Raw genomic sequence first — 27,914 nt, forward strand, 5'->3', positions numbered from 1 at the left:
AAGCATTTTCTTTGGAGAGACCCGTCGCCTACGGGTGATGTGAGGTCTCCATGAGAACGAAAACCGTCATGTGAAGTGGAGAACAAGTTATTTGGCTGATCTTGGGTGCGGTTTCTCCCTGCTTTTGCAGTGGGAGAGAGCGCAATGATTGGTCGTACATTACGCATATATACGTTAAAGCATAGTTTGGAGCAATCCCATGGTAGCCAACGAAGGGCTTTGCTTGCTATCATGAGGCACGTTGCTGCACGCTCACTTCGCGTTTGCGCTTCAGCACGTGTTGAGATCAGTGTGGCGCCCTTGGAAGTCTCTGCCCATTTAGATATATCTCCAAGGTTGCAAGATGTCTTATGGCCCTGCACAGTCTCTCTCAACATCAATACCTACTAGAAAAAGGGTGGACAGCCTGACATATTCTAATTCTTTGCTGATTGCTACAATCCCCATTTCTCCGTCCATATGGCGCAAGTTCAGGGGGTTTGTATACTCTCGATCAAAAGCTACCGTCCTAGCCTTTAGTCTGTAGTGTGCATTGCCAAATCTTCTTGCATATGAGATCGTTTCTGCTACTTTAGGACTTGATGAAATACATTTTGCCCGAGTCCTTTTGCTGTGCTTTGACGCCAGTTTGATCATCTCCTTGACATCATGCTCATATTGAAAGAACCCCCAATACGAACTCCAGTGTCTTTGTTCAGTCCAAATCATCTTGTTCCTCCAGCGCACAGAAACATTCAGCATGTCTAGATGCAATAGTACAACAGCACAGCAGCGGGACTTTAAGCTTAAATTTAAGCCTCACATTAGCGTGGAACCCCGCCGCGAACCAACAAATTATTATTTCTCACCCAACTTAACATACCATACCTACAGTTGAGCCCCGATACTCCAAACATCCCGACCAAAAAAAGACTCTACACACCGTAACTTTGCCAATCGTCAATCGCAATGAAGCTCCTGACCCTAAACTTCCTCACGTGCGCCATCAAAACCTGCAAAACGAACCCCGCATCCTTCCCACTACACCCCCGAGAAGCTGAACTCGAGATCGTCGAAGCCGATATCAATCTGCCCTTTTTGAAGAATATTCTGCCACGGATCATGTGGGAGGAGTTTCGGACATTGTGTAAAGAGGTAGGTACCTACCTAGTGCTAGTGCCTACTGCGATTCGTCGTAGTGTACGACAGATCCAAGATTGCAAGAGACGCATGTTGCAAGAGGCGCATACATACATGTCTTATACAGTGTCTTACTGACTGTTTTGCACAGCTCGGACTCCCAGACCTACCCGCGACACCACCCACGCCCGAGAATCTTGTCGAACCCTCCTCGGTCCCTGCGCCCAATGCGGCGGAAGCAACATCAGCTGCGAACGAAGGTGTAGAGACGGAAGAGACTCCCAGCCAGACGGCAAGGGATCTACACAGAATACTCATCGAGACGTGCATACAAGAGGGCAAGCTGGTGTGTGGGAGTTGCGAACACGAGTATGCGGTCAAGGAGGGTGTTGCCAATTTCTTACTACCAGGGCATTTGGTGTGAGTTGCGGCGGGCAGTGACCGGGCATGTTGCAATAGTGGGGAGCAATGGATATGATACCCTTTCCTTTAAGCATTTGAAAGGCGTCAGGGTTCTGGATTAGTGTAGCGCAAGAGCGGTTGGATTACTCGGCCAAGACAAACATATGATTTCAAGGATCACAGGCTATACTTTATGTCGGTAGCAGGATGAACAGAATGTGGTTAGTATTGCTGCTAGTACCAAGTTCAAGCACAATGGTATCTGATACTGCCACGCCTGAACGCCAGACTTGAAGACTTTTTTCCATCGCTTCGACCCCCTTTATTCGCATTCGCTTTGAGAACTTAACTTGAGACGCCCGTTATGATCTCAGAGCGCGGTTGATCTGTATACGCTTGTCTTCACCCGCAGAAACAATGCCCACTTCGTGATTCCATTGCACACTGAAGACCTTCAAGCCTTCGCCATGACCCTTCGCCGGCCCCGTTTGCCCCTGTCTGTTGATGGTGTAAACGCTCTCGCCCGTCATACCCTCGCCAACCTGGCCCCCAGTGCTGACATTTCGAAGATCCCAGAGCTGAACTGTACCATCATGAGATCCCGATGCTAGGTTGTATTCCGAGGAAGGATCTGTACTCAAGGATACAACTGCGTTCTTGTGTCCTCGTAATGTCATGACGCTAATTTTTGTTGCCGATACGCGGGGATCGATCAGTGTTATGTGGCGTGCTGAGGTACCAGTTGCGAGTAGATTCCGACTTGGTATCGCACACAAGGAGAGGAGCGACTGAGCCGTTGTGCGTGTATCGACACAAGTCGAGGTTGGCAGATCCCATGTCTTGAGTGTGTGATCGTGCGATGCTGAGTATGCGACCGTAGCATCGTCGGGCTTAAAGATGACGCTCGAAACTGGCGAAGTATGCCCAGACATAGTCGTGAGTGCGCCACGAGCTGGTACCGTACGATCTGGCTTCGAAAATTTCTGGCGCTTGTTGGAAGCTGCTGTTGAGTTCGGTAGTAAGTTGGCCGGTGCAACTGGATTCTCCTTGGCGTTGCTTGAAAAGAGCGAGATGGTGGTGTCGGAGGATGCAGACAGTATTCTGTTCGAAGGTGAATGAACTGCCACATCTTCTACACCCCACCGGTGATTGAAGAGCTCTAGGCTGGCGGAAATCGTTCTTGCTGCATCGTCATACTTGAATACGCGAACCGTACTGTCCAAACCAGCAGCTACAAACTTCTTGTCGGAAAGCCACTTTGCTGTCCGGAGACTGGTTACTCGTCCGCCATTGTTGGGAGCTTCCGAAGTTGCTAGCACATCACCTGAAGTATTCCACACCCTGACGAGCCCATCGTAACTGGCGCTCAATATCCTCTCCTGGTCGCTCGAAACGCCCGGTTCAGACCATGTTCCTGCAGCCGAAGACTGCGACAACACATCCACGGCCGAAACCCAGTCATCATGCTCGAAGCTTGTGACATTGAGCGGTGGCACCAGAGCCCTTGTGTATTCTACATCCAACGTTGATTCTGCATTAATACCATTCTTCGTCAGAAACTCATCGATAGTGGTCCGCAGAAATTGACCATTTATTAAGATATCGAAAGGTATGCGATTGTCGTCGCGATGTAGTAGATCATTAACGAGTGTGGAAAGTTTATGACGAGTCAAAGCTGTTGCACATTAGTAAATGATGTTGCCCCAAACGCCATTCACAATGATTTCGAGGTATTCGCATACTCGCGCAGTATTCTCTTGACTACATTGAAGTATGCGCCGAACCTTGGGTCAACGAATGGGATCCTGGACAACTTACAGGTTTGGACAAGTAGCGTTGTAGGCTCCTCTGCGATTTGCAGATTTGGATCACGAGTACTGAGGCGAATCTGCACCTTTGTTTCTGTTCTCTCGGGATCCATTTTCGCAGATACAAATCGTCGCTGTGCAATTGTTCTTGATATCAACGAAGTTAAGACAAGGGAACCACAAAATTTCGGACCTCGAATGTTTTCCAATGAAGTTAGCGCAGAGGCGCCAGCCAGTCGGCGTTCGTAGAGCTCCGCTGCATGCACGTGATCATATGAACCACCTCAAGGCATCTGCCTCAGCGCATACTTATGGTGTATACTCAGAAACTGTTGTCTCGGCGGGAAAGAAAAAGCCTCCAAGCTATGCATACAGAGTATCAAGAGAGACCCGAAATATTAACATGTGATGCACTGGCAATCACACCATAGGGACACGAAGGACATGCTTGACGCTGCATTTACCGGTAGTCGTTATGCTTGTGGGTATCTATTGCATACTCGTCCGTCGAATTTCAGCGATGGCCCGCCGTCTGTGATCGCTTGGGGCAAAGAGTGCCTCTATCAAGCCCACTACCTCCTCAGCTTCCATCTCAAGCTTCAACTCGCCGTCTGTCCAGAAGTATTTGATGTCTGCAAGACTACTATCCAGTATCTCACTCAAGTACTGGAACTTGAACCAAGCCGGCGTATATATGCTAACCATTTCTCTTGTTTCACCACTGTCATCTTGAGTTTGGAAGTGTTGAGACAGACTAGCGAGTGAGACACAGCAGCTGTGTAGTTTCCGTGACTCGTCTTCCGCGATGTCGGACATTTCTTCAACATCGTTGATAAACTTTGTCAAAGTGGCGGAAACCAGCGAGCCTAGGGACTGCAGTAGAGCGCTATGAGATAAAATGTTTTGCCACTGACGTTTTACCTCACTTATTCGATCGATGGTGGTAGCAATGGCATCGTCGCATACAGCGGCAAAGGGCATATTGGTGCATCCCTGAAAGCCCTGTGCGTCTTCGAGATGATCTCGCAATATCTGTCTCTGGGACTCCATTTCGCGGCCGTAAGCGCGCTTACCGAAACCATCGATGTTTCTAATGTCAGCCTCGATTCGAGGAGCGAGGCGAACCGAGGGTTGCAAATGATTAGGTAACGCGCTGGCCTGGTCGCTTGCCTGCAATTCCCGCAGCAGAATGCGCAGTCGATCTGACAGTCGTTGACAGTCATTGTAGATGAGCATATTGCTTGCAATATCTTTGGAATAATGCATAACAGCAGTCGCTCTGTACATTGCCAACAAAAGACTGGGCACGGCATACAACCCTCCGCTAGCCGGTGTAATTGCAGACTGGGCCAGCTCGGGACCATTCAAAGTTTTCACATCTGTGATGACCTCTTGTATGATGTCTAAAATGGAGTCCGGGACTGCAGTGACGGTGTAAGTCTCTCGTAGTGTTACTTCCTGGTCTACAGCAGCCTTTTGGGGCAGAGGCTTCACATTCCCTGTTGTTGGCTCCATCGGTTTATTCGTCGGCTGTAGTGGCACGTCAGAGCTCTTTTCCTCTTCATCACCCCATTCAGCACCCCATTCATCAACATCTTCATCACCCAATGAATTCGCGGCTTTGACCTCGTTCGCTGAGCTTCCCTTTTCGATGTCATCATCTTCTCCCCATGCGCTCATGTCTTCCTCTTCTTCCTGCTCTTTGTGGTCTTTCTGTTCCGCAGTCGATTCGTCGTTGTCGTCCCAGTCGGCACCCCAATCATCGTCTTGGTCGTCGCTAACGTGTAAAGCATCTCCTTTAGAGACAAGCTGTGTCTCCACTCTTTCTACAGATTTCTTCTCCTGGATCTTCTTGGGCAAGAGAGTCTGCACGCGGGCAATTGCCGCCTCTTTCTGTCTTGCTAGCCAGTATTCAGCCGACTTGTCCACCCAATCCGTCAAGCAATTTTGACCAGACCAGCCAAGCTCGTCTAGGTACTCTACCAAGCCCAACACGTATGAAAGGGTCTCCTGGAAGTCTTGAACTTTGCTCGTCGCAAGAGGCACGGCAGGGAGAAGCACATGACAGATTAAACGTGATGCGATCACAGGAACGAGCTTGGCAGATAGGGGAACTGCAACACGCGATGGCAGACGCGTGTTAAGGTACTCTGCTATCCTGTGAACATCTTCCAGCGAAGTCTTGACACTACCGTCTTTTATAGTGCCTTCACATCGTATAACAGCCTCCTCTATCACAAGTGCAGGCGCAGCTGAGTTAGTGTCTGCGGTAATACGAGGTGAGACAATGAGTCTGTCTATGTCACGGCTCAAGCGAGCGATAGCGCCGTCGAATAGACCCAACAGTACGAGGGCATCGACAACAACTTCAATATCCATTGTGGCTCCCTCTTGAACGGATTGCTTTAGCGATATGCTGGAAGTGGCATCGTCCACTGCAACTAAAGTGCCCCAGGCATTCGTCACGGTCTCGACTATGGTCTTCCTCAGTCGGTCTTCCTTGCTCTTGAGCACGCCTACGACACTAGTGGCCTCAAAAGCACCCAGTCTCTTGAAGGCATTGTGGGCGTCCTTCAAGGTCTGCAGCGCGTGCATGATATGGCCCCGCAGGACGGCGTTTTGTGCAGAGTCGATCAAAGTCGAAATGTCCCTTAGCTGTTCGACGACCTGTGCAAGGCTCTCATTGTACGCAATTTCCGCGTGCAGCAGGCTGACTTTGCTTGCCGAATCTTGAACGCGCGCAGTGTGCTGTTTGCCATTCTGTGCCTGTTGAACGATTTCCTTGGCTGTTTCCTGCGATCGTTTGATGTCGTCCTGGAGCTTGCGCGCCTGTGTGATCCAGCCATCGACGTCGGGGGCAGCTTCGCGGGAGAGGACGCGTATCTGAGTCTAAACAGTCCTCGTTAGCCAGGTATATCGAGCACCATCAGGGATGTCTGTCTACACACTTTGGTCTCGTCGCGCGCCTTGGCGATTACTTCTGAAAGCGTCGGGAGGGTACTGCATGGCACGGGGGCAGAGGCAAGATGTTCGTCTTGAGGAAAGAGGCCATACTGGACAGACTGAAGGACGGCATCGCCCAGTGTCTGGTCAGGCCCTGAAGAAGAAGACATGGCTTATCTCTCCAATGTCATTGTCTCGACGATCGAAAACGGCGTGGAGGCGCAACAATGTAAACACGTGTCAAATATGACGTTACGGAGAGAGGTGCTGTAAGGATTGTACGTCCTAGTCCTGGAATAGTATCCACACATCAAAGAGAAAGGAAATGGAAGGGATGCAGCAGATGCAGCCCGTGCAGGCCCGAAGCGCTCCGTCCAGGTACGGTCCCGGTCCTGTGCATCAGTCAATGTATGACGCACGTGCCCCGCCCCAAGTACCCAAGTAACTTACCCCACCAACCACTCTCCAAATGAAGGCTGGATACGTATACCGTGCAAATGTGGGCACGGATTCCACATCGCCCTATAAGTTGCCTTGCCCAAGTACGATATTGGTTCAAGGCGCTAAACTCGCCTTCACCTTTGCCCTCTGTCCAAGATTGGAATTACACATTGCACTGCTTCAGGAGGCTTGCGGCGAGTCCTGACGGTGATCTGTTTGATCACTCCGTGAGTCCAAGACCTCTTCTCCGCTTGATGGCTGCGATTGATACGCCATGCTACTAGACATGCTATCGTTTTCAGTGTTGAGGAACGCAACTAACGCGACAATAGTAGTACGAATTCGGCAACACACAAAGAGGTCCCTGCCTCGAGTCACTGCTGTACTGATCAAGTGAACTACTTCGACTCGGCTCTTGTCTGCCCCCAAGCTTTCACCCAGAACATAGTACGTCCGACTTTCGAGTTCGGAATCATGGGCTCTCTTCAGCCAGCCTCGTATTTTAAAAAAATACAAAACTTCAGGGCCGACTATGCAGACGCCGAATTCACCCAATATGAGTCTCAAAGGACCGGATTACGCGTGGTAGTGGTCGACAGGAAAGGTCCAAAAGTCTATGGAAACTTTGCCGTAGCTACTGAGATTCACGACGATTCGGGTTCCCGTAAGTAGTGCTGCCTTGGTCATTCTTGCTATGCCTAATCTTTTACAGCACATACGCTCGAACATCTATGTTTTATGGGCTCGAGGAAGTATCCTTTCAAAGGCGTACTCGATAAGATTGCCACTCGGTCGTACTCTGACACCAATGCCTGGACAGACACAGCTGAAACTGTGTATACATTATCAACTGCAGGTTGGGAAGGATTCGCTCAACTGCTTCCCATCTATCTTGATCACCTGATCGTTCCTACATTGACTGATGCTGGATGCTACACCGAAGTACATCATGTCGATGGCAAAGGTGAAGATGCTGGGTAAACACATCCACAAACTATGGCTATCTTGTACTGACAACACCAAGCGTTGTCTACTCCGAGATGCAAGGCCGACAGAACTTGCAGGGCGATCTGATGGATCTTCAAATGCGTCGTCTGCTGTATCCCGAAGGCGACGGATTCCGAATGGAGACTGGAGGCTTAATGGAGAACTTACGAGTGCTAACGGCCGAACGTATTCGCCAGTTTCACCGGGACATGTATCAACCGAAGAACATTCGACTTGTCATCATTGGCGAGGTTGATCATACAGACCTTTTGAACGTCCTGGACGCATTTGAGGAACAGGTGGCAGATCGTGTCCCTCCGTTCGATGCTCCGTTCAAACGTCCTTGGGTGGATTCGAAGCGTACCCCACCACTAAGCAAGACCATTGTGGATACTGTCGAGTTTCCTGAAGAGGATGAGTCAACAGGCGAGGTTCAAATTGCATTCCTCGGTCCTGAGTCAACGGACGATTTGGGTGAAACTGCTATCAACACCTTACTCATGTATCTTGCTGGATCTTCTGTATCTGTCATGGTCAATAAGCTTGTTGAGAAGGAACATCTCGCGAGCATGGTGGATTTTTGGGTCAAGGGCCATTATGATATGATCATCTGGTGGACCCTGTCAGCCGTGGAGACAAGCAAGCTTGCAGAGGTTGAGAAGCGTTTCTTCGAACTACTAGAGGAGCATGCTTCCAAGCCACTGGACATGAGTTATCTCAAGGACTGCCTACATCGTTTCCAGCGCCAGACTCGATATGCATCAGAGATTGGTCAGGATGAGTACAAGGACCCTATCATCAAAGATCATTTATTTGGTGATCGCGATGGTTCACATCTCAAGGATGCCATGGCCACGCTACATGTGTTTGAGAAGCTAGAGAAGTGGACTGAAGAAGATTGGCGATTGTACCTGAAAAAGTGGATGGTAGATGCTCATCATGTGTCCGTCCTTGGCAAACCGTCCAAAGCCTTGTCCGAAAAGATGAAAGCAGACGAAGTGGCTAGAGTTAAAGCACAACAAGCGAAGCTGGGCGAGGAAGGCATGAAGAAACTTGCTACCAAACTCGCAGAGGCCCAAGCGGAAAACGACAAACCAATCCCGGAGGAAATCATTGCTAGTGTCAAAGTCCCAAGTACGGAATCGATACACTTCTTCGAGACTATTACTGCCCGGTCTGGACTCGCAAAGAAGCTGGGTGTCCCTGACAATAAGATACAAAAGATCATTGACAAGGACGAAGGTGGACTACCCCTCTTCATTCATTATGAGCATATACCGACCTCATTTGTTCATTTTGGCCTGGCGCTCGGTACAGGAAATCTGCCTACCCATCTGAAACCTCTGCTCGGAGTGTACCTCAGCAATTTCTTTGCTACGCCTGTTGTGAAAGATGGCAAGCGAATGGAATTTGAGGAAGTCATTACCAAGCTTGAGCAAGACACGATCGAGTTCTCCATGGACCAGGGATCTGGTATTGGGAACACGGAGATGATCTATATTTCCTTCGTCGCTGAAGCTAACAAGTTCGATACGGTCGTGCAGTGGCTGAAGACCATGTTGGTCGATTCCGTGTTCGACACTGAACGTGTGATCTCCACGGTCAAAAAGATGCTGGCTGACGTGCCGGATGAGAAGCGCGACGGCAACGGCATGGCTTTTGCAGTAGACCGCCTGATTCACTACGATGCAGCCTCGTCGGTCCGTGCCACCAACACACTTGTCAAGGCTGTCTACCTCAAGCGAATCTCGAAGCTGCTCAAGACGGAACCTCAACAGGTGCTTGACAAACTGGAGGAGTTGCGGAAACACCTGCTCACCTTTTCAAATATGCGCGTCCTCACAATCGCTAACTTGGAGACACTATCCAGCCCGGTCTCAACATACAAACAGCTTACTGATGCGTTCCAACCCGGCCCAGAGCCCACGATAAATCCAATCGATGACCGGAACAAGGTGCTTTCAGAAGTTGGCCGTAATCCAGGCGGAGCACACTATGTCATCACCATGCCCATCGATTCCTCCTTCGCCGTCTTAACAACCAGGGGCCCCAAGGGATACACAAACCCACAACTCCCCGCACTCATGGTTGCTCTCGCCTATCTAGATGCCGTCGAGGGTCCCATGTGGTCGTCAATTCGTGGCACCGGCCTCGCCTACGGCACGAATTTCTTCCGCGACCCAGAGACTGGACTCCTCAAGTTCCGCATCTACAAATCGCCCAATGTCTTCTCGGCTTTTAACAAGGCCAAGACGGTGGTCCGCGAATACGGAGACGGTACGCGCAAGTTTGACAAGCTAGCGCTCGAGGGTGCGATCAGCTCTATTGTGCGCGACTTTGTGGATGAGCGAATGAGCATTGTGGACGCCGCGCGCAGCTCCTTCATCGATCTTGTTACCAGGGGTGTGGGAAAGGAGTGGCAGGAGTGGGCGCTGCGTGAGGTGCGAAAGGTCAGCGAGGCAGATGTGCAGAAGATTCTAAAGGAGGTTGTCTCCAATGCCTTTGTACCAGACAAGGCTGACCTCGTCGTTACTTGTGGTGGCATCATGACCGAGGTATGTTTTATTTTATTTTTTTATCTGCTCATTCTCACTGTACTGCTGATCTTCGAGACTAATGTTTGTTTTCTACAGGGTCTTAAGAAGGACTTTGAGGACGCTGGCTTCAAGATCCAACTCAAGCAGCTTACCGACTTCCAAGATACATATGGTTTAGAGGGGGAAGAGGACGAGAATGAGGACGAGGACGAAGAGGACGAGGATGGCAGCGACGAAGACGGTGATGACGGCTCGGAGACGGAGGTGTAAAGTGCCATATCACAGGGCCACATCACAGGGCCACATCACAGGGCCAAGTCCATATTAGCTTACATCCATCATACATCATGATACACAAACATACATGATGCAACAAGCCCTCATTATCTCCTGATATGCTCTCATATAGTGTACACAGCAAACCCATTGAGCAAGCATTTCAATCATGCAAGGCCGATGATCATCAATCCCCACACAGTAGTTACCATGCATCCAGCACTTCAATACGCCCAAAATGCTCCCACCCCTCTCAACCCAAGACGCCCATCCATAAAACACCCTAATAGGTTCAACACCTTGTATGTGAAGAAAAAAAATATGGAGCTAACCGGCAACGGGTAATCTCTCAAAGAAAGAAGAAGAAGAAGAAGAATAGGAGGAAGGAGGAGAACGAGAAATGCAAAACCCGTAAACTAGCCAAACCCGCTAGAAACACAATGATAAAGCCTTTGATTCCGTCCCATGACCGCCCGGAAACGCCGCAAGGTAAACAATAGAGTTTACAAGTTCCGCTCACTAAACAAGCGCATATGCAAGGAGCAATCTATGCATCCTCCGGAAGAATACGTGCAAAGTGTTTTTCCCAGATCCAGCCGACAGTTTTCGAAGCGTCGTCCTGATTGCGCGCGAGCCACAATTCACCCTTCATGCCGATGACGTCAAAGATTTCGCCGGGGACGTAGACGAGGTACGGTATGCCGCCTTCGCGGCGGTCGTGTGCAATGTTGAACTCAAAGAGACTGGCGGCTAGGAAGAGGACTTCGGGCTCGTCCGTGTCGGCAGGTGTGGTTGGTAGTTCCTCGACGCTGCCGCGGATGGGAGAGTCGGACATGGGGAGGGCAGAGTTGAAGATGCCAGAGGTTCGCGTCGAGCCGGGCAAGGAAGTGGACTGTGACATGGGCACGGACCGGCTATGGCTTGTCGTCTGCGTGGTGGGAGACAGAAAAGAGGCGCCTAGTTGGGGTGGAAAGTCAAAAGCGCCGGACCCGAAAGGCAAACGGTCGTCTTCAACAACCCCATCAAGTAAGTAGTAATTATTGTTGCGCGATGAAGGACCAGTGTTGCGACGCTCGCCGCTATGCATGACCGTCGCGTCGCTATTGTCTGAAATAGGGCTAAGGGCTCGGGCTTCGCGTAGAGATGTTGGTCCTGGCCCAGGCCGTCCTGTCGAGGCTGTCTGGTGCAGCGACGGATACGCTGGGCCCGTTGGAGTAGAACGTGGTGGGTCGGGATTTCGTGCGTGCGGCCGATGTGTATATCCTCCGCTATTTCGATGGCGGCCATCGAGCATAGATGCTTCGCTACCTATAGACTCTGTACGACGGGAGGACGAGTTGCGAGACGAATCACCATCCGAGGACATGGTTGGCACAGGCGAGGTCATGTTCGAGATGTCGACCAAGAGGCTTCGGTTGATTATGCCAAGTCTGTTTGCAAGATCCTGCATTGGCTTGTAATCGGCGTGAAACCGCTCAACATATGAGTCCATGTCGTACCGAAGCGACGTGGTATGTTGAGGTTCGCTTTCGAGTAAGGGAAGAATCTTCTTTGAGCAAGTTTTATACCAGTCCTTTTGGAGACACATGAACAGAGTCATCAAACTGCGCATGAGACCCTTTGTTCTTTCATAGAGCAATGGCAACTCATGTTTGAGGGTATCGTTGATCGCAATAAACTTCTTTGCAGAATCTTCGAGCTCGGGATCTACCTTTTCGCCCCGATCAATCAATTGCTTGTGCTTGACGTAGTATAGCAGATACTTCTTGCGCTGTTCGATCGTCTTCTGGTACGATACCCACATCTCCCACAGATCGCCAACGGGCTTCAAAACGCGGCTGCGAACAGCAGCTTTCTTTGTAATTATTAGCATTTATTTGCTGAGTAACGAGCAGATAGGCTTACATGGTCCTCGAGTGCCTTATTCTGAAGCTCAAAATGGGCCATCGCCCATTTCCGCCAGGTACTCTCGATCTCCGGGTATATCGACGGTGCGACTTCACATACAGTAATGAAGCCGAGAAAGACAATGTTAAGCTGTAAGTAGTGCTCCGTGATGGACTCGAGATACTGTTCGAAATCCCGGATAACGATCTGGAGTTGAAAGAAATGGCCTCCGAATTTTTGTTCCCTTGACTTGTATTCTTGATCCTTGAAAGCTTTGTCAGCCTCATCATAGGCCTTGCTCTTGTCTACCTTCGGGATGAAGGCCTTGACGAACGTCTTGCCCAAACCCTTTCCTCTACTCTTTTCTTTCTTGCCTTCTGATGCAGCAGCACGGAACGTATCAGAGCGCGCCTTGGCCTCGTTGATACGTGCATTGATTGCGAGTAGTTCTTTGCGTGCATCTAAGATATTCTGCAGGTCTGGATGATCCGGGTCACTCGCGTTCGCGAGGCCTTCAAGAAGCAAAGGATACTTCAGTAATCGTTGACACGGCTTGAGAAGCAACGAGTCGAGATCCCAGGCTTGTGTCATATTCTCTACCTGTTCGAAGCAGGCAACAACCCATCCAGAAAGATCCGGATTGTGCTGATTTTTCTTGATGTATGCGCTTGCGTTGTCTTGGTTCAAGAAATACGTCGTATAGAGTCGCTCCATCTTCTCCTTGTTATCAAGGAAAACCTGTCCGATCGTTGTTAAGCGATCATTTTCCAATGTACAATTCTCGAATTGGTTTTCGGCGTCTTCGGATGGTCTTCGAAGAGTAAGAGAAGATTCAGGAGGATTGTAGGGTCTAGTATCGGAAGGGTCTCTGTTCCACGGTCCGGTCGGAGGTGGTATCTCGTAATTGACAACAGGCCTAGCCGCCCTCTTGAACGAGCGGAACAAGGATAGAGAGAACTTTTCCAGTTCTTTGCAGTTGCTAAACAAAAGCTTCTTCTCTTTTTCACTCATGAGATTTGGGGCAGTTGCCTCAAAGATGTTGTGTGCGATCATCATGTCGATGCAAAATTGGTGTTCTGTAGTGAGTAACTCTTCAAGGATCCTGTAACGTCTGACAAGCGCTTGTTTCGCAGGATCAATAGGGCCGCTCTGTTCCTTTTCTACTCCTGTTGGTATCAAACTCGTAGCCTCCACTGGTTGTGGGGTCCCATAGCGATCTTCAAGACTCTGCTCTTGAGTGTGGATAATGGGCGTGCGCGCGCGAGCGGGATGCATTTCGAACTGAGCATCACTCGTGAGCGCTGGTGGAGATGGCCGTAGTGAAGATGACGCAAATCGTTGCTCAACCGATGGCTGAACGGGGGGTGGTGGAGGCGAATAAGCAGGGCGTGGTGGCGTATATTGCGTTGGTGGTGAGTGTGATAGTGAATCCTGTAGTGAGAGTCCGAGGCCCTCATGGGTCCATGCTAACTGCGGCAGTTCGATGTTAGTTGCGGACTCAGGTTGTGGATCGAGCGTCGAGTGCTGTACGAGCGACTCCTTGGATGGATTGCCCGAGGAGCTCCCGGAATGGGAGGCGTTCTCTTGGATGGTGGTGGCAGTAGATCCTCTGGAGCCACGCGAATATCGTCTCGATTCAGAGGGATATATGATCGCAGTGCCTCCAGACTCAACTTCTGATATGTCCTGTGTGTTTGGATGGGGGTCTTGGCTCGGGCCATCAATCTGGCTTGTTTGTGGTTTCCCTAGATCATCCGAAGATGCATTGGCATCACTTAACAATCGGGCCAAATATGTTTCGGTAGCTTCTTTGGATCCCCAGTCCTTGTGTTGTGCAACAACAGGTGAGACTCGCTGCACTCTTTCTTTGGAGAGCGATGCCAGCTCTGGCGATACGACTTGCGACTGATGGTAAAGATTGAGTACGGAGTTGACGACACTGTACGTCTCCCTGTCAAACGCTAAAGACCCTACTGCTCGATACGGAGCGACACTCGCAGAATCGTCAGGATAAAGGGTCTCTCGGTTGTGGGGTGCCTTCATGGACGAGTCATCCCTGTCATAGGCCGCTGTGTTATCTTCTGGCTCATGTTCAAAGCCCATCGGCTTGAGGACTTCGTCAAGCAGCTCAGAAGTGTGCTCAGAAGGTTGTGAAGCGTGTTTTTCGCTAAGCATTATGGGGATGGACGCTCTGACATCGAGTTCAGATTGCTCCAATCCAGGTGATTGGTAGCCCATTTCCTGGACGGCACCATGGTATACGGTCTGCTGGGGCGATTTTTCTTCCGATTTCTGGTGTATAATAGGAGGTGTCATCAAAAAACTCCCTGGAATGCCCAAGACGGGGGATTCCTCAAACTCCGTGAAAGCCGAGGCAGGTTCAGGCGGCGAGGAGTGCGGCAATCTCGAGGTCTGAAGGCTCAGACGCTGCTGGGGTGATGGGAGGCGTGGCAGGTCGGAAGAATCGTGGCTGTCGTATGTATCCATGAAACGGCCGCGCCCATCCATGTTGTGATTGGTGAGAGGAGGCTGCTCTGAGTTCAGGCCTGCATCCTGTATCGAATCAAAGCCGGCACCCGTGGGGAAGTAGCCCTGTTCACCATGGGGTGCAGAGCTCCGGGATCCAGGACTTGGGGATGACTGCAGGGGCTGCCGTTCTCGCGAGTTACGTAGACGTGGGGAGGTGGGCGGAGGCGGGGCAGTCACTACGGCTGGCACGCTTGGTCCGCCTCTCGTTCCCACAGCAGCGGTCGTCTTCTCTTGCTCTCGATATGCACGGTAAGCTAGGGTCGGTAATGTTGATTGGTCGACGCTACGCCGGCCAACAACAGCTCCTGTTAGTATGGGTCTCCTGCTTGTGCGCGTAGGAGAGGCTCTGTTGCTATGAGGCGTGAGCCGGGTCGGAGTGTATTTGACCGAGCGTGTCGACGAGCTGGAGTCGGATGTGGCGCTGAGGCGTCGGGCGGCCACAGGTATTCTGGACTGAGGCGAGCGTCTACGGTGCGATTTTGCGTGTTCTGGGGGGTTTGCCGTCTGCTCGTGGGCGCCAAATGTCGGTGTAGCAGGCGTGACAGCCTGCTTGTGATGGGGCGAGCTGGAGGACGTGGCAGCCACGTGCAAGCCATCCGCCCCGTCACCCAGGGTGCTGTCAAAGGTGGGAATGCCGAAGCCGGGTCCCTCCAGCTGCAACGCACCGACTTCCCCAAACAAGGGCTGCCGTCCACCAGAAGCTGGTCGACGGACAGGTGAGGCCATCTGGGAGCGTGCGTGCGTCGTGTGCTGATCGATGCTGCCACCCCTGCTGGCCCTGCTGCCGTTTGCACGGTGGGTGTGGCGGGGTGACGCCGGGGCAGGCTGTGGCCGCTCTCGCGGCTTAAGATTGTTAAACTTGTAGGATCCATACGAGGCCTCTTTGGCCGGGCGTGCTGCAGATGCAGTCGATGCCGTCGAGGATATCGAGGTTCTCGCACGTCTTGCGGCATCGTAGGCGCCTGCCCGTGTTCGCGCTGGCTCCTTCGATTGGGAGCGCCGTGCTACAGGCGTTGTGGTGGTAGCCGGACGGCCTCCCCCGCCGCTGACCGACCGTTCTCGCTGATTGATCTGTTCTGCGATTGCCCTGACCTTGTTGGAGACGGCGGGTGATGCGCGCGATGCTGTCGGCGCTGAGGTCAGGGCTGAGGTTGAGGCTGAGCGCTGGCCGCTGGTGGTCGACGTGGTTCGCGGACGGGTCGACATGGCAGGCGCATGCTGGTGGTCCTCCTCATGCTCCTGCTCCTGCTGGTGCTGCTGATGCTCGTGCGAGCGCACAGAGGGCGTGTGAATTGCGTAAAAATCCTCGGGCGGCGGCTCGGATTCGTCACAGTCAATGTGGTGGTGGTGATGGTGATGGAGCTGGTGGTGGTGGTGGTAATGATCGTCGTGTTGTTGTTGCTCCTCCTGCTGCTGCTGCTGCTGCTCGTGAGCATCGGCTAGATGGCACTGGAGAGCGGTGCTGTCGTCGTCGTCCAGCTCAAGGACCCAGCTCTGGACAGCTGTGCGATCAAAGGCCATGATGGGAATGGGATTTGCTGTCCCATTTCGCCCATGCAGGTGCCAGGCAAACGTAGTCAACGGCGTGTGTCCAATCACACAGGTGGCCAGGCACGCGGTCGTCGTCTGAGGGCTTCTAGATGTCGGCCAATGATTGAGTGGCGCAGGCAAGGTTGAGCGATGGCCAGCGGGTTGTGTTTCAGCCGGACAAAGTGCGCAGAAACACAGTGGATGTGCGCAAAGGCGAGACGAAAGCACGGGGGCCTGGGTATGTGTGGGTGTGTGGGTGTGTGGGTGTATGTGCGTGCGTGTGCGGCTACTGGTACTGCTTAAGTTGTGCCAGCTGTGCGAGCTGTGCGAGACGAGAGACGCCTTCGGGTGTAGCCAACGAGCGCGACTGGACAGTAGGATAGCACTGAGCCGGCCTGTCTGCTTCAGTGCCTAGTGACACCTAGTCACCGTGGCCCGCTTCGCAGAGCCCGTAGAGGGGCGGGGGGAAGGGCGGGGCGGGGACGGAGAGGGGGGGAGGGGAAGGGGGGAAGGGGGGCGACGCTCATCGCTGGCCGTCCCGAACTTCCCTCCATCGTGTTCAGCCTTTCTTTCATCCCAGTCGCCGCGAGCACTTGCCAACAGAAAACTGTGGTTCGAACTGGTGAAACAAATGTAATGGAAAGAAAGATTTGCATAGAGTAGACGTGACATTAACCAACATGCATTTTGCACGCTACCTGGAAAACCACTGGCATGACTCTAAAGTCTAAACTATATAAACATCATCGTCTCTCCGGCTTGCCTAAAGAGATCTACTCAAGGTCCGTCTGTGTCCTGACCTTCATTCCGGACCCCCAAGGTACATCCATGGCCAGAGACAGAGGGTTTGGAAAGGATTCCTCGAATAGGACAAGTATCATGTTGTAATAAAAAAAGCACAAAGAGGGTCGCCTCTAGTATTTTCTTTTCCAGCAGCCACTGAGATCCAGGAAAAGTGTGGAACGGAGAGTCATGGACGGTAGACTGAGCCAAGTACATAGCCCTAAAGTTACTTTAAGATCATCATCTGTTTCTCATGCAAAGTCGACACCCCAACACAAATATAAGGCCTACGCCATCTAAAGACCCAGTCTCTCAACCAAGCATAGTGCAATTCTACCTATACTAAAAAGAATCAAAAGCTTGCCATGCCCCATGTCGGTTTCTAGCGAAGACCAGCGGAGAGACACTCTACAACAAACCACAAAAGATCTCACACCACGCTAGCGAATCAACCGATGCGCTGGCAGAAGACCCTTGGGTTCTTCAACGCGACTTGCAAACTGGCCACACAAAGCCTTCAACGGAACTAGAAGAGGAGAGAATTGTGCAGTATGTAATGGACAACTTGATTCGCTGCAACTCCTATCTACAGCCCACACATAATCCGAGAAGAAAACGTAATTCTGATTTCATGTATGATAATGATCGAAAGGCATCGGCTGCTCACAATCCTCGTTGAGTCTTCAAGCCCAAGCAAACAAGCAAGCGTCTTCGTCCCAACCACATTAACAATTTCAAAAACTAAACAAAGCACAAAAGAAAAGTACAATCAAGGTATCCAGCAGAACGGACCCCAACACCATAATGGTATCCTCTTAGAACGAATCCCAGTCCTTCCTATTACTCGTCGTGCCGTATCATAACAGACTCTTCATTAGAAGCCCTCGGGAAGTTGGAACTCAAAATCCTCGAGATCCTCGTCCAGAACATCATGACCTAGCAACTGATCGCCAAAGCTCCTACCCCAGGCCTCGTCCTCTTCATCATCTGAACGCGAGAGGATCATTAACTCGAGATCACGCTCAATGTCTGCTGCGGTCCGATAGGCTTGCTCCTGAGACGTAGACGTGACTAGAGTAGCGTTGGTCGACGTTGAGCTACAGTGAGACATGGGGCCGCGGAAACGAGGAGGAACCGTTCCGGCACTTGTGCTACGTTGATGGATCGATGATGCTGTCGCTGGTCGTCGAGCTGCGACGGAGAAAGGTGGGGGCTTGGTCACGTTGGATAGGGGCATGCGAGTGGCTGAGGGAGTGCGGCCCATGCGACCCTGCGCGTAGCCGATTGTGCTCTTAGAGGCCGTGACTGCTATGGCTTGACGGGCTGTATTGCACTCTGCGAGGGGCTTGGTGGTTTTTTTGCTTGCGATCAGGCCGGTGGGAACTCGAGACTTTGCAGAAACCACAGGTGCAGCTCGGGAGGGCTTGGATACCGATGAGAGTGCTGCTGCTGCTGATCGAGCCCTGATGGTGGAGAGACCGCTCTTCATTCTCTTGGGTGCAGCGTTGGGGACCGGCTTTAGGGCCTCCTTGGGTTCCTCGATGCCCAGATACCGCCTTACTTCGGCGTCTTCTTCAGCCATTTGAGCTTCAAAGACCTTGTCGAACTCTTCATCGCGCTGCTTGCGCGACCGCTGGAATTCTTCCTCAAACTCTCGCTGTTTGCGTGTCCGACCATCATCTTCGATGGGATTGTGACAGGCCTCCCAAATACCGCGACGCATGGCCATGTCGTCAATCTTGGGGATGGTCCAGTCCTTGGGGAGGTAGTCGTCCATGTCATCCTCGAGGGGAATTTCCTTGGGAGGCATGTACTCAATTTCCGGCACATCATCTTCTGACTCGTGCTCGGCTGCTGGCTGGTGCACCTTGACTTTGGGCCGACGTAGACGAGGACTGACTTTCTGTGTCTTGCCTGCTGAAGATAGCGGTGCTGGCGTCTGGAAAGCTCTGGACTTGGCATTGGTCGTCTTCATACCCAGCGGCGCGCGCGTTCGTGGGCCTGCATGCGTCAGTTCCCCGTCTGTCATCTTGTTGCGTCCTAGACAGCGCACTCACCAGCTGGGGTAACAAAGGCATTTGCATCCAGCTTCGCGCCCTTCTGGCTCGTGAAGAGCAAATTCTCGTTCCCTTTGCTGTTGGTTTTCAAGACAGATTTCCCTGCCTTGTTCACGGCATTCTCGTCGTTGAGCGGCACCTTGAATGGCGTCTTAGGCGCCTTGTTTCCTGGTGTTTTCGCATTGAATCCCTTCAGTCCAGCATTGAGCGACTTGCCGGCACCGCCCGCCTGCAGATGGCGCACAGCATTTTCCTGATCGTTGGCGGCGAGTGTAGCCATTGGGGCGGTTACATGGGTGCAGCAATGGGTGGAGCTCTTGATATCTGTGATGCGGCGTCGATGGGTAGTGGTGGTCTGGCGTGTTTACTAGCCCGCGAGTGGTTGCTATGTGCCAAGGCTCAGGGTCCGGCCGTCGTGGTCGTGACTCGTGCTTGCTGAACAAGGCGTGGGCCCGTTCGGCAGGCGGTCTGCCCGCATCACCAGCAACCCAGGCACAATTCTCAGTCGCCAACTCAACACCACAACACCCGTGCCAACCTTTCACTCCTACCTACATCGCCGGCTTTTCATCTGCAGCCCCTGTCATACCGTCACTTTCACCTCTAGTACATTCCCAGCACCCTTATCCGCCACCATGGACCAGATCAAGAAGGTGAGTTCGCACCTACCCCGCCTGTCCCCTTTATGCTGTCTACCATGTCTCGCTCTGCATGACTGCTGCAGGCTCTGCCCCTCCTCATAACTGGCACGCGTGTAATATAGACACAGCTAACATGATGATTTGTAGCGCATGGAAGCTCTCCGCATCGAGGCGGACGAGAGCAGCACTCGCGCAGAGGAGCTCAAGGCCAAGCTCAAGCAGCTTGAGTCAGAGACGACACAGAAGGAGCAGGAGATCACATCCCTGACGCACCGAAATCAGGTGCTGGAGGCTGATGTCGAGAAGCTTGAAGCGCAAGTCAAGACCTTCAAGGACGAAGCCGGTGCAGGCGCTCAGGCCGGCTCCCAGGCCGAGAGCCTCCAGCGCAAAATCCAAGTTCTTGAGGAAGAAGCTGAGGAGTCGGACAGGACCATCCGCGAGCTCAACGAGAAGTGAGTCTTCCCATCCCCCCTGCTCTGTCATAGGGCAACGCATCTGCAGATCGCGCTCGAGAAGAAGCATCATGTGCTGACGTGGCATAGGCTCCGCCAAACCGACGTCAAATCCGGCCACTACGAACGCAAAGTACAAGCCCTCGAGCAGGACCGCGACCAGTGGGAAAGCAAGTACGAGGAGATGGCTAAGAAGTACAACGACACCAAGAAGGAGCTCGACGACTTTGTCAAGGAGATTGGTAACATCTAAACTTGACACTGTCTCTTGTCCTTATTGGTCGTTAACTATATCTAGTCGAATTTTGATGGATCGAGCATGTTGGTTGGCAAGCGCAGTCGAGTTGAGCATCACGGCTGCATGGCACAAGTGGAGCGTGTCGTGGAAGTCGGCCTGAGGCAGAATCATACATCCCTTAACCCCTACACATCTGGTTCTCTTTTCCTTTGGCTGCTTGCTGGTCGGGCAGGCACGCTGTAGATAATCCCTAAGCGAGGCAATCCATTGTTGAGCGGTAACCCCAATCCTACTCTAGACCTCATTGCACCTGCTTGCCGTGATATGTCACACTGTCACACTGCCATGCAGGAGCCACGAGTGTACAAAGGTACTGGTATATGAGAGTCTGCATTTATCTGGATTCATATCTGGGTATCATGCACCTCACGCCTTGTTCTCTCGAGCCTCACGCTGCTTCTTCTTCTTGGCACCTTGCTTCATCCTCTCCGCCTTGCGCTCCAACTTGGTCTCATACCTAAACTTGACCTTCTTCTTCTTGGGCCTATCCGTCTTGGGCCACGCCTTAGTCCACACCCTCTTCTCCGGCTTCTTCTCGCCCCCACCTTCCTCACCACCCTTTTTCTTGCTCTCCTCGTCCTCGTCCCCTGGTCGTGAGAACCCAGCTTTTGAAATGCCCACGCTCTCAATTGTCACGGTTGTGTATTTATCCTCGTCGACGTATTCGTCCTCTTGATTTATCGGCTCTGGTTCTTGGAATCCTTGGAATTCGTCATCGTCATTGGCATCGTCGTCGTCGTTGGAACTATCCTCTTCCCCCGATGTGTGGTCCAGTCCGCCAATATCGCCGTTGGCTTGCTTGACAAGTCGGTTCACTTCTTCGACATGCTTTTCAAGGTCGATTTTGCGCTGTTGCCGGAGCTATATACGTATACCATTGCACATGTTAGCAATCTTCACTTGCAAAACATCTTTACACACGCTCTCCACAAAAGTTGCAAAACCGCTGTCGGGACGGGCTAGGCAAGACTGAGAGATCGTACCTCTCGTCTGAAGCGGGCCTTTTCTTCCTTCTCACGCTTTGCGGCTTCTTCCTGTGCGAGCTTTGCGCGCGCGACTTTGCGCTTGTGGAATCCTGTGAGGTATTCCTCGCGGGCGGCGGGGTCGAATGTGATTACTTCGGGGGCTGCGACGGTCGTCTTACGTTTTTTTGAGGGTGGCGGCATGGCCCTGGCAGTTACTTTGTGGTTGCTGAGAGTTGTGGTTGGGAGGGGAGGTGCAAAGTCGCCCGTTAGCTTTGGGCGGAAGAGGCTGCGGAGTTGGAAAAATGTTGCAGGGGTCGGTCTAGAGTAATTGCTACCCCAGGATCATTAGCCGAGAATTCCAGATATCAGACTTGATAGATATGTGATGGGATGTATAGGATCAGCAATGATCAACGACAGGGCTGGGTCATTATTTTTTTACGAAGTTCAAGATTTTGTTTTCTTTTTGAAGATCCATTTCCGCCTCTTCCATGTCTAAGTCCTGACTCTGTCGTCACCCAAGATCTTTCTCCTCCATGGCAACGATTCTAAATGCCTCTTCGCTTTATTGGTGATGCACAATGCACTATCAACATCCTGGAGTCCAGGCTCACCAAACATGGCAATCACCATGAGACCCAAGAATGAGTGGTATAGGTCTGGAGGATCGCCTGTTACCTTGCCGAAGCCACCCACCATGTGCTGCGTCTTATCGAGCAGCCATTTTCTAATCGGCGCTCGATCTACAATGTCGAGATGACCTAGAATTTGTAGCGGCACACAGGTCCAGTATGCATAGCACGTATCGGCTACTTTGTTGCACCGGCCGTTCATACCCACCCACTGGAGCTCGAAGTGAGCTGGTGGTCGTCCCAGCTTGTTTGTTTTGGCCTGGGTGGATGGATATGCTCCTAGCTTGACAAACGAGTGTGCGTCATGACACGTTTCCGGCGTATCTGTCTCGTCATTCAGAGTATCTAGCCCATCGTCTTCGTCCAGGGTGATGGTTTGACGTGAGACGAGCCAGTGAAGTGTTTTGGGAACATTGGTGACGCCTCGGATAACGCCATCTGGCTCCTGTGATGGTGGCAATGGCAGGCGATCCAAGAAGGCGAGAGCAGCGATGGCACAGCACGTGAAGCCAGCGTGTGCTTCCGAGTAAGGAGCTTCGGAAATGCCACCATCGTAGCATTCTGAGTCACGCACACAGGTTACGAACTTGTCAACGTCGATGTCGGGCACACCTTGGCATGGACCTTGAAGGTCGCCCCGCAGAATCCACCGGATGACCGTGGCCATGTATCCAAATCGTGAATCATGACCACCATGCACAAAGCCATCCTTGGCCAGAGTCTCCCCGAAGCTGCCCTCGGGTCGCTGCATCTTGACCAGCCATTCCAGAATTTCCCTCCTCTTGACACGCTCCAAGTCATCCCCAAGTACAATCAGGGTAAGGAGAGCAAAGAAGGTGCCCGGCACATGAGCCGGATCCCACTCTTGGTTCGACTCGTTTCTCAGATGGCCAAAGTTGGACCCTGGCCATGGGCGGAAACCACCAGTCGGGAGTTGGCAACCGTAGACCCATTCAATGTGTCCTTGGCGCTCCTCGGGCGACAAAGCAGCGTCTAGATCGCCGAGAATATCGAGTGCAGAGACAGTGAAGAGGGCCAGCAGCATGCGGTTGGCATCGTTGCTGGTGTAGAAATGGGGCAGCAGCGTCTTCAAGTTGCGCCTCCAGAACTTGATATGGCGGGCATAGTGGAGCTGCGTCTCAAAGGGGCCAGCCATAGTACAAGTACAGGGACAAGTAAGGGGAATAATTGGGCAGGCAATGGCAGGGCAGGAACCGCGCACGTGGAGCCTGTGGCCTGGAAGCCTGGAGCCTGGAGCCGCGAGCCTATGGCCGAGCCGAGTGAAAGGGTGAGATGCGCAAAGACGGCGGGGGGTTATTTTGGGGAGCCCAAGGCCCAAAGGTCGTGGCACCTACGGTCACTTCACTGTGCGCAAAGGTGCGCAAAGAGTGAATAGGGAGGGGATCGGCGACCGACTTGGGGGCGCAGTGCACCCAGGTACAATACGGTACAGGACAGGGACAAGGCTAGGCAAGGCTCAGACTTGGTGCAGTGTTGCACCTGGCCATGAATGATGATGATGATGATGATGATGATGATGAGCAGCAGTGCAGTGCAGTGCCGTGCAGTGCAGTTGCTTCGGGCCAATTTCGCCTGCGTGTGGGACACTGGAGGGGAGGACCAGACGAGTGGGTGACGACACCAAGGGGCAACACTGTAGCAATATAGGCATTAATGGGTATGTGATGGGGGATCATGTAGGTAAAGAGGTTACTACATACATACACAGGACTACCTTAAGTACCTAGATACTAGCTACAATCCACAGGTGCAATGCAGTCCTCCATGTACACAGTAGGTAGCTTCTGTAGGGTAAAAGGGGGCGGGCCACGCGGGTGAATTGGGTAGACGGGTACCGTAGGATTATTTATAGCCATCTCTCATCTCCCTCCGCCGCCTTGTCGCTATGTACTTTTTGGACGTTAGTCCCGCTCACTGTAAGGTCCTGTCACGACTGACACGACAAACGACCGGCAGGGGTCTGTGAGACATTCAGCAGCTGGGCCTGCAACCAACTGAGCTGTGAGCACTCTCGCAAGGAGCTCTCCCCCCATCCTCTTCTGCAAACAACCCACCCCCCCCCTCGACCCAAATTTGACGTCTTTCTCTTCAGCGACTGAGCGCCCATTCCCCCCCAAAGACACCTGCGACACTCCTTTCTTCCTCTCCTTCTCCTTGTCCTTCTCTCTCTCTCTCTCTCTCTCTCTCTCTCTCTCTCTCTCTCTCTCTCTCTCTCTCTCTTTTGTGATTGCACTGCTGCGCCCCCACCAACACACAGAGCCCGTCGCACATCGACTTGCTGCTGCTCCGCCGCTGCCTGTGTGCACCCGCCTACCGGTGCTCTTGCGTATATCCTCCAGACGAGCCCTGACCACGCCCACGTTCACGTTCACGCACACGCACACTTCAACTGTTGTTGGCAGTGCTCATATCTGGCCTTATTGCACCTACCCGCTCTTGCCTGTGCCTGCAGTTGCCAGTATTCGCCAGCGAGTCGCCTGTAGCCACACACAAACACGACCATACACACACACAGCCCCTCACCACCACAGCCATGTCGTCTACGGGCTTTGCGTCGTCCTTCTGGTCCAGCGACTATGCAGGAGGTGACTTTGTACCACCACCCACCGCTCATGACGCGCCTGCTGACAGCATCTAGGACTCGGCGTGCTCTTCGGAAAGCTCCAGCAGGGGGTGCAGGAGAACCAGCAGATCCTCACCGTGGCTCGCATGCGAGCTGACGCCGAAGAGGTCTACGGAAACACACTTTCAGGCATTTCACCGGCAACCGATCGCATAGCAGGAGGCTTCAACCGAGATGAGGGCGCAAGTGTGCGCAAGGTGTGTACTATGTCTAGCTATGCGCCCAACTGTGGCTGACGGGAGACAGGCATACGAAGGCGTGCGCACGGAAATGGAGGCGGCTGCGTCCAGCCACAAGAAGATTGCATCCAATATTCGCGAGCTGGTCGTAAACCCGTTTGGACGCTGGTGTGAAGCGCATGCGGCCCGTGTGCAAAATTCACAGGATGATCTGCAATCGCGCATCAAAATCCACGATCGTCAGGCTGAAGCGGTTCGCAAGTTCCGTTCGCAGTACTACAACAAGTGCCGCCTAGTCGAGGACCTAGAAGAAGAGGATAAGCTGGCATTTCAAGACCCGCAGAGCGAAGCGGCAAACAGCCCCAAGATGAAGGTCCCAACCATCAAAATGTCCGAGCCAGAGAACGACGAGGAGGAGCCAATTGATCTTGGTGACGAGACATACCAGCCCGACCAGGTCAAGAAGATTCTCACGCACATGATGGAAAATATCAAGATGTCAGAGGTCAAGGTGCCCATTCTCGGAACGTACCAAAATTGTTCTACAGGATCCGACATTACCGAATACATCCAAAAGCACATGGCGGCGACCACCGTGAGCTACGCGGAACGAATTGGTCAAGACTTGGTTTCCCACGGCTTTTTGCGCTTGGTGGGCAATGTTGGCAGCACATTTGCAAATAGTTCACGCATGAGTTATCAGTGGAAAACCAAGGCTTTTCAAATCACCGGACTGCCTGAAAAGAAACAACCTCTAGCCCGCTCATCTACAACCATGTCAACATCGTCCGCCGACAATATCGTTGTTGACTCTCCCGTGAGTACTGTGCAGGAATATCTCCAAGGATGGAACCCACTCAACAATCAGTATCCCAATGAGACGCCTGCAGACAGGCTTCGACGAGAGGCCCGTGAGTCCGATGAGCGCTACAAAGCAGCCGTGAAGAAACTTGATTCGCTGCGCTGCAATCTGGAAGAGGCCATGGTGGATCATCTCAAGTTCATGGAGCGCTGTGAGTTGGACAGGCTAAAGGCTATCAAGGCTGTTATCCTGGACTTTTCTGGCGCCGTGAGCAATGTGATCCCCAGTTTACAGAGCACGGTCGACAAGATGATGTTGTTCCAAGAGACTGTGCAACCCATCGGAGACCTTCGATACATGCTTGAGAACTACAGAACAGGGCCTTTTGTGCCTAGGGTCACGACTTATGAGAACTACTACAATTCAGTGGATGGTAAGTGTGACTTCTCATTGATTGAATAATAGCATCATCATACTCACATGCTATAGAGCAAACTTTCGGTGTAGATCTTGAGGCTCGCGCCCGCTCAGATAAGAAGCGAGTGCCTGTGATCATAACGACGATTCTTACATTCTTGGACAACCATTATCCTGACTTGGAGGGCGACGAAGCTCGTCGAGGCATCTGGCTTGTCGATGTGCCGCTTGCACAGACGCACACTCTCAGGGCGGAGATCAACACTGGAAAGAGATTCCCCGACGAGATTCTGGAGAAGTACGACATACCTATTGTTGCTAGTGTCCTGAAGCTTTACCTCCTGGAGCTACCTGGTATGTTATTCACCATCCTCCACGCTCTATTCACTGATTGCAGCAGATTCACTCGTTTCATCCCACGTTTACGAAATCGTCAAGACTATCTACAGCACAACGGCAACCGATGTGTCTGAGGAAACGCGTGTTTCGGTAATTCAATCTACGCTGGGGCAGTTGCGTCTGGCCAACATTGCGACTCTCGATGCCATTTGCACGCACTTCACTCGTCTCATTGAGCTGACCTCCGCCGACGAAACCTATGTGGCAGCTCTGGCCAATGTTCTCGCCCCTTGCATTTTACGTCCAAGGCAAGAGTCGAGCCTAACGATGAATGAGCGGTACAGCTACCGTCTCGTGCGCGATTTGTTTGCGCACAAGGACGCAATATTTGGAGAATTGAAACGTGCCAGCACCCTGACGCACTCGGCATCCGGAGCTCAGCGCCCACGAGCCATCTCCACAGATGAGAGCAACCGTCGGGCAAACATGGAGGAGCGTCAGAGAGCCATTGCATCACAACGCTCACCTCGAGCCACATCGCCGGTGCCAGGCTCTCGTGTTGCTGGCTCTCACCGCCGTGACCGAAGTCAAACACGCTTCCCTGTAAACACATCATCGCCCACGGAGACGAGGAGGGGTGGTGGCAATCGCGGGTCACTCGAGGTGCCTGGAAGCGAGGACAGCTCTACAACTGATGGAGTCAACGAGCTGACGAACGGTACAGCAGAATCTGCTCCTGCAGAACACCCTGCTCCATCAAGCACGCGAGTTCCCTTACCTCGTAAGCATACCGGTAGCTTGACGAGAGGCAACCGGGATTCGACGGGCAGCTTGAGAAGTGTGGACGATGCTGCACCCAGAGGCGTGACATTGGAGGACAAGCCCATGGATGACTAGTAAACATTTGTGGCTTCAACTCTGAGATTCTGATACTCTTGACCGCTTCCCAGTGCAGTCTCACAAAGCCAGGCATGCGGCCTCGGACGGTCGAGTGCAGGGTTGTGGGCGCAGCACAGTAGAGGCCAAGAGCACACGATGCACAACGACGCCATGTGATATGAGATTTGATCCTGAAGCCATGGGCGGTGCATATGAGGTTGTATATTTGTGGACAGTGTATACCTACAGCATGATGTTGTGATGGTGTTTTGGCGAGCTAAAGTATGAGAATATAGCGATACGATTACGAGCCAACCTTGAGCCAACCTGAGCCATGGACTGTGCCCGGTGTGACATGTACCTAATA

The 27,914-nt window shown here is 52.4% G+C and overlaps 11 protein-coding genes across 11 annotated transcripts; 4 read left to right on the top strand and 7 right to left on the bottom strand.

Moving 5' to 3' along the window:
- Positions 1 to 348: 348 nt before the first annotated feature.
- Positions 349 to 741, bottom strand: IAQ61_001774 (uncharacterized protein; the record flags this gene model as incomplete). The annotated part of the gene is made up of 1 exon (XM_066095255.1): positions 349 to 741. One exon carries the CDS (start codon positions 739 to 741, stop codon positions 349 to 351), a length of 393 nt encoding a protein of 130 aa, XP_065954739.1.
- Positions 742 to 948: 207 nt separating this feature from the next.
- Positions 949 to 1,543, top strand: IAQ61_001775 (uncharacterized protein; the record flags this gene model as incomplete). The annotated part of the gene is made up of 2 exons (XM_003833600.1): positions 949 to 1,134; positions 1,271 to 1,543. The coding sequence occupies 2 exons, from the start codon at positions 949 to 951 to the stop codon at positions 1,541 to 1,543; spliced, it is 459 nt and encodes a 152-aa protein (XP_003833648.1).
- A 340-nt stretch (positions 1,544 to 1,883) lies between these two features.
- On the bottom strand, positions 1,884 to 3,442 carry YTM1 (ribosome biogenesis protein ytm1; the record flags this gene model as incomplete). The annotated part of the gene is made up of 2 exons (XM_066095256.1): positions 1,884 to 3,196; positions 3,340 to 3,442. The coding sequence occupies 2 exons, from the start codon at positions 3,440 to 3,442 to the stop codon at positions 1,884 to 1,886; spliced, it is 1,416 nt and encodes a 471-aa protein (XP_065954740.1).
- A 376-nt stretch (positions 3,443 to 3,818) lies between these two features.
- On the bottom strand, positions 3,819 to 6,442 carry IAQ61_001777 (uncharacterized protein; the record flags this gene model as incomplete). Its single annotated transcript, XM_003833601.2, has 2 exons — positions 3,819 to 6,218; positions 6,278 to 6,442. The coding sequence occupies 2 exons, from the start codon at positions 6,440 to 6,442 to the stop codon at positions 3,819 to 3,821; spliced, it is 2,565 nt and encodes an 854-aa protein (XP_003833649.2).
- Positions 6,443 to 7,187: 745 nt separating this feature from the next.
- On the top strand, positions 7,188 to 10,507 carry IAQ61_001778 (uncharacterized protein; the record flags this gene model as incomplete). The annotated part of the gene is made up of 4 exons (XM_003833602.2): positions 7,188 to 7,377; positions 7,426 to 7,690; positions 7,738 to 10,255; positions 10,334 to 10,507. 4 exons carry the CDS (start codon positions 7,188 to 7,190, stop codon positions 10,505 to 10,507), a joined length of 3,147 nt encoding a protein of 1,048 aa, XP_003833650.1.
- A 553-nt stretch (positions 10,508 to 11,060) lies between these two features.
- Positions 11,061 to 16,561, bottom strand: IAQ61_001779 (uncharacterized protein; the record flags this gene model as incomplete). Its single annotated transcript, XM_003833603.2, has 2 exons — positions 11,061 to 12,368; positions 12,419 to 16,561. Coding segments are annotated over 2 exons (5,451 nt in total), but the record flags the coding sequence as incomplete, so codon positions are not given.
- Positions 16,562 to 18,116: 1,555 nt separating this feature from the next.
- IAQ61_001780 (uncharacterized protein) lies at positions 18,117 to 19,579 on the bottom strand (the record flags this gene model as incomplete). Its single annotated transcript, XM_003833604.1, has 2 exons — positions 18,117 to 19,243; positions 19,300 to 19,579. 2 exons carry the CDS (start codon positions 19,577 to 19,579, stop codon positions 18,117 to 18,119), a joined length of 1,407 nt encoding a protein of 468 aa, XP_003833652.1.
- A 355-nt stretch (positions 19,580 to 19,934) lies between these two features.
- On the top strand, positions 19,935 to 20,645 carry IAQ61_001781 (uncharacterized protein; the record flags this gene model as incomplete). Its single annotated transcript, XM_003833605.1, has 3 exons — positions 19,935 to 19,952; positions 20,088 to 20,392; positions 20,483 to 20,645. 3 exons carry the CDS (start codon positions 19,935 to 19,937, stop codon positions 20,643 to 20,645), a joined length of 486 nt encoding a protein of 161 aa, XP_003833653.1.
- Positions 20,646 to 21,056: 411 nt separating this feature from the next.
- Positions 21,057 to 21,856, bottom strand: IAQ61_001782 (uncharacterized protein; the record flags this gene model as incomplete). The annotated part of the gene is made up of 2 exons (XM_066095257.1): positions 21,057 to 21,539; positions 21,674 to 21,856. 2 exons carry the CDS (start codon positions 21,854 to 21,856, stop codon positions 21,057 to 21,059), a joined length of 666 nt encoding a protein of 221 aa, XP_065954741.1.
- A 294-nt stretch (positions 21,857 to 22,150) lies between these two features.
- On the bottom strand, positions 22,151 to 23,443 carry IAQ61_001783 (uncharacterized protein; the record flags this gene model as incomplete). Its single annotated transcript, XM_003833607.1, has 1 exon — positions 22,151 to 23,443. The coding sequence occupies one exon, from the start codon at positions 23,441 to 23,443 to the stop codon at positions 22,151 to 22,153; it is 1,293 nt and encodes a 430-aa protein (XP_003833655.1).
- An 806-nt stretch (positions 23,444 to 24,249) lies between these two features.
- IAQ61_001784 (uncharacterized protein) lies at positions 24,250 to 27,882 on the top strand. The gene is made up of 5 exons (XM_003833608.2): positions 24,250 to 24,893; positions 24,947 to 25,128; positions 25,178 to 26,345; positions 26,402 to 26,683; positions 26,730 to 27,882. Exons 1-5 carry the CDS (start codon positions 24,842 to 24,844, stop codon positions 27,563 to 27,565), a joined length of 2,520 nt encoding a protein of 839 aa, XP_003833656.1. The 5' UTR covers positions 24,250 to 24,841; the 3' UTR covers positions 27,566 to 27,882.
- Positions 27,883 to 27,914: the final 32 nt, after the last annotated feature.

The sequence above is a fragment of the Plenodomus lingam genome, assembly GCF_022343315.1.
Source record: "Plenodomus lingam strain CAN1 chromosome Unknown contig_13, whole genome shotgun sequence".
Classification (NCBI taxonomy): Eukaryota; Fungi; Ascomycota; class Dothideomycetes; order Pleosporales; family Leptosphaeriaceae; genus Plenodomus; species Plenodomus lingam.

Coding starts and splice junctions, on each gene's coding strand:
- IAQ61_001784 (XM_003833608.2), top strand. CDS start 24,842: ATGTCGTCTACGGGCTTTGCGTCGTCCTTCTGGTCCAGCGACTATGCA. Junction 26,346..26,401: donor CTACTACAATTCAGTGGATG/GTAAGTGTGACT, acceptor CACATGCTATAG/AGCAAACTTTCGGTGTAGAT. Junction 26,684..26,729: donor TTACCTCCTGGAGCTACCTG/GTATGTTATTCA, acceptor TGATTGCAGCAG/ATTCACTCGTTTCATCCCAC.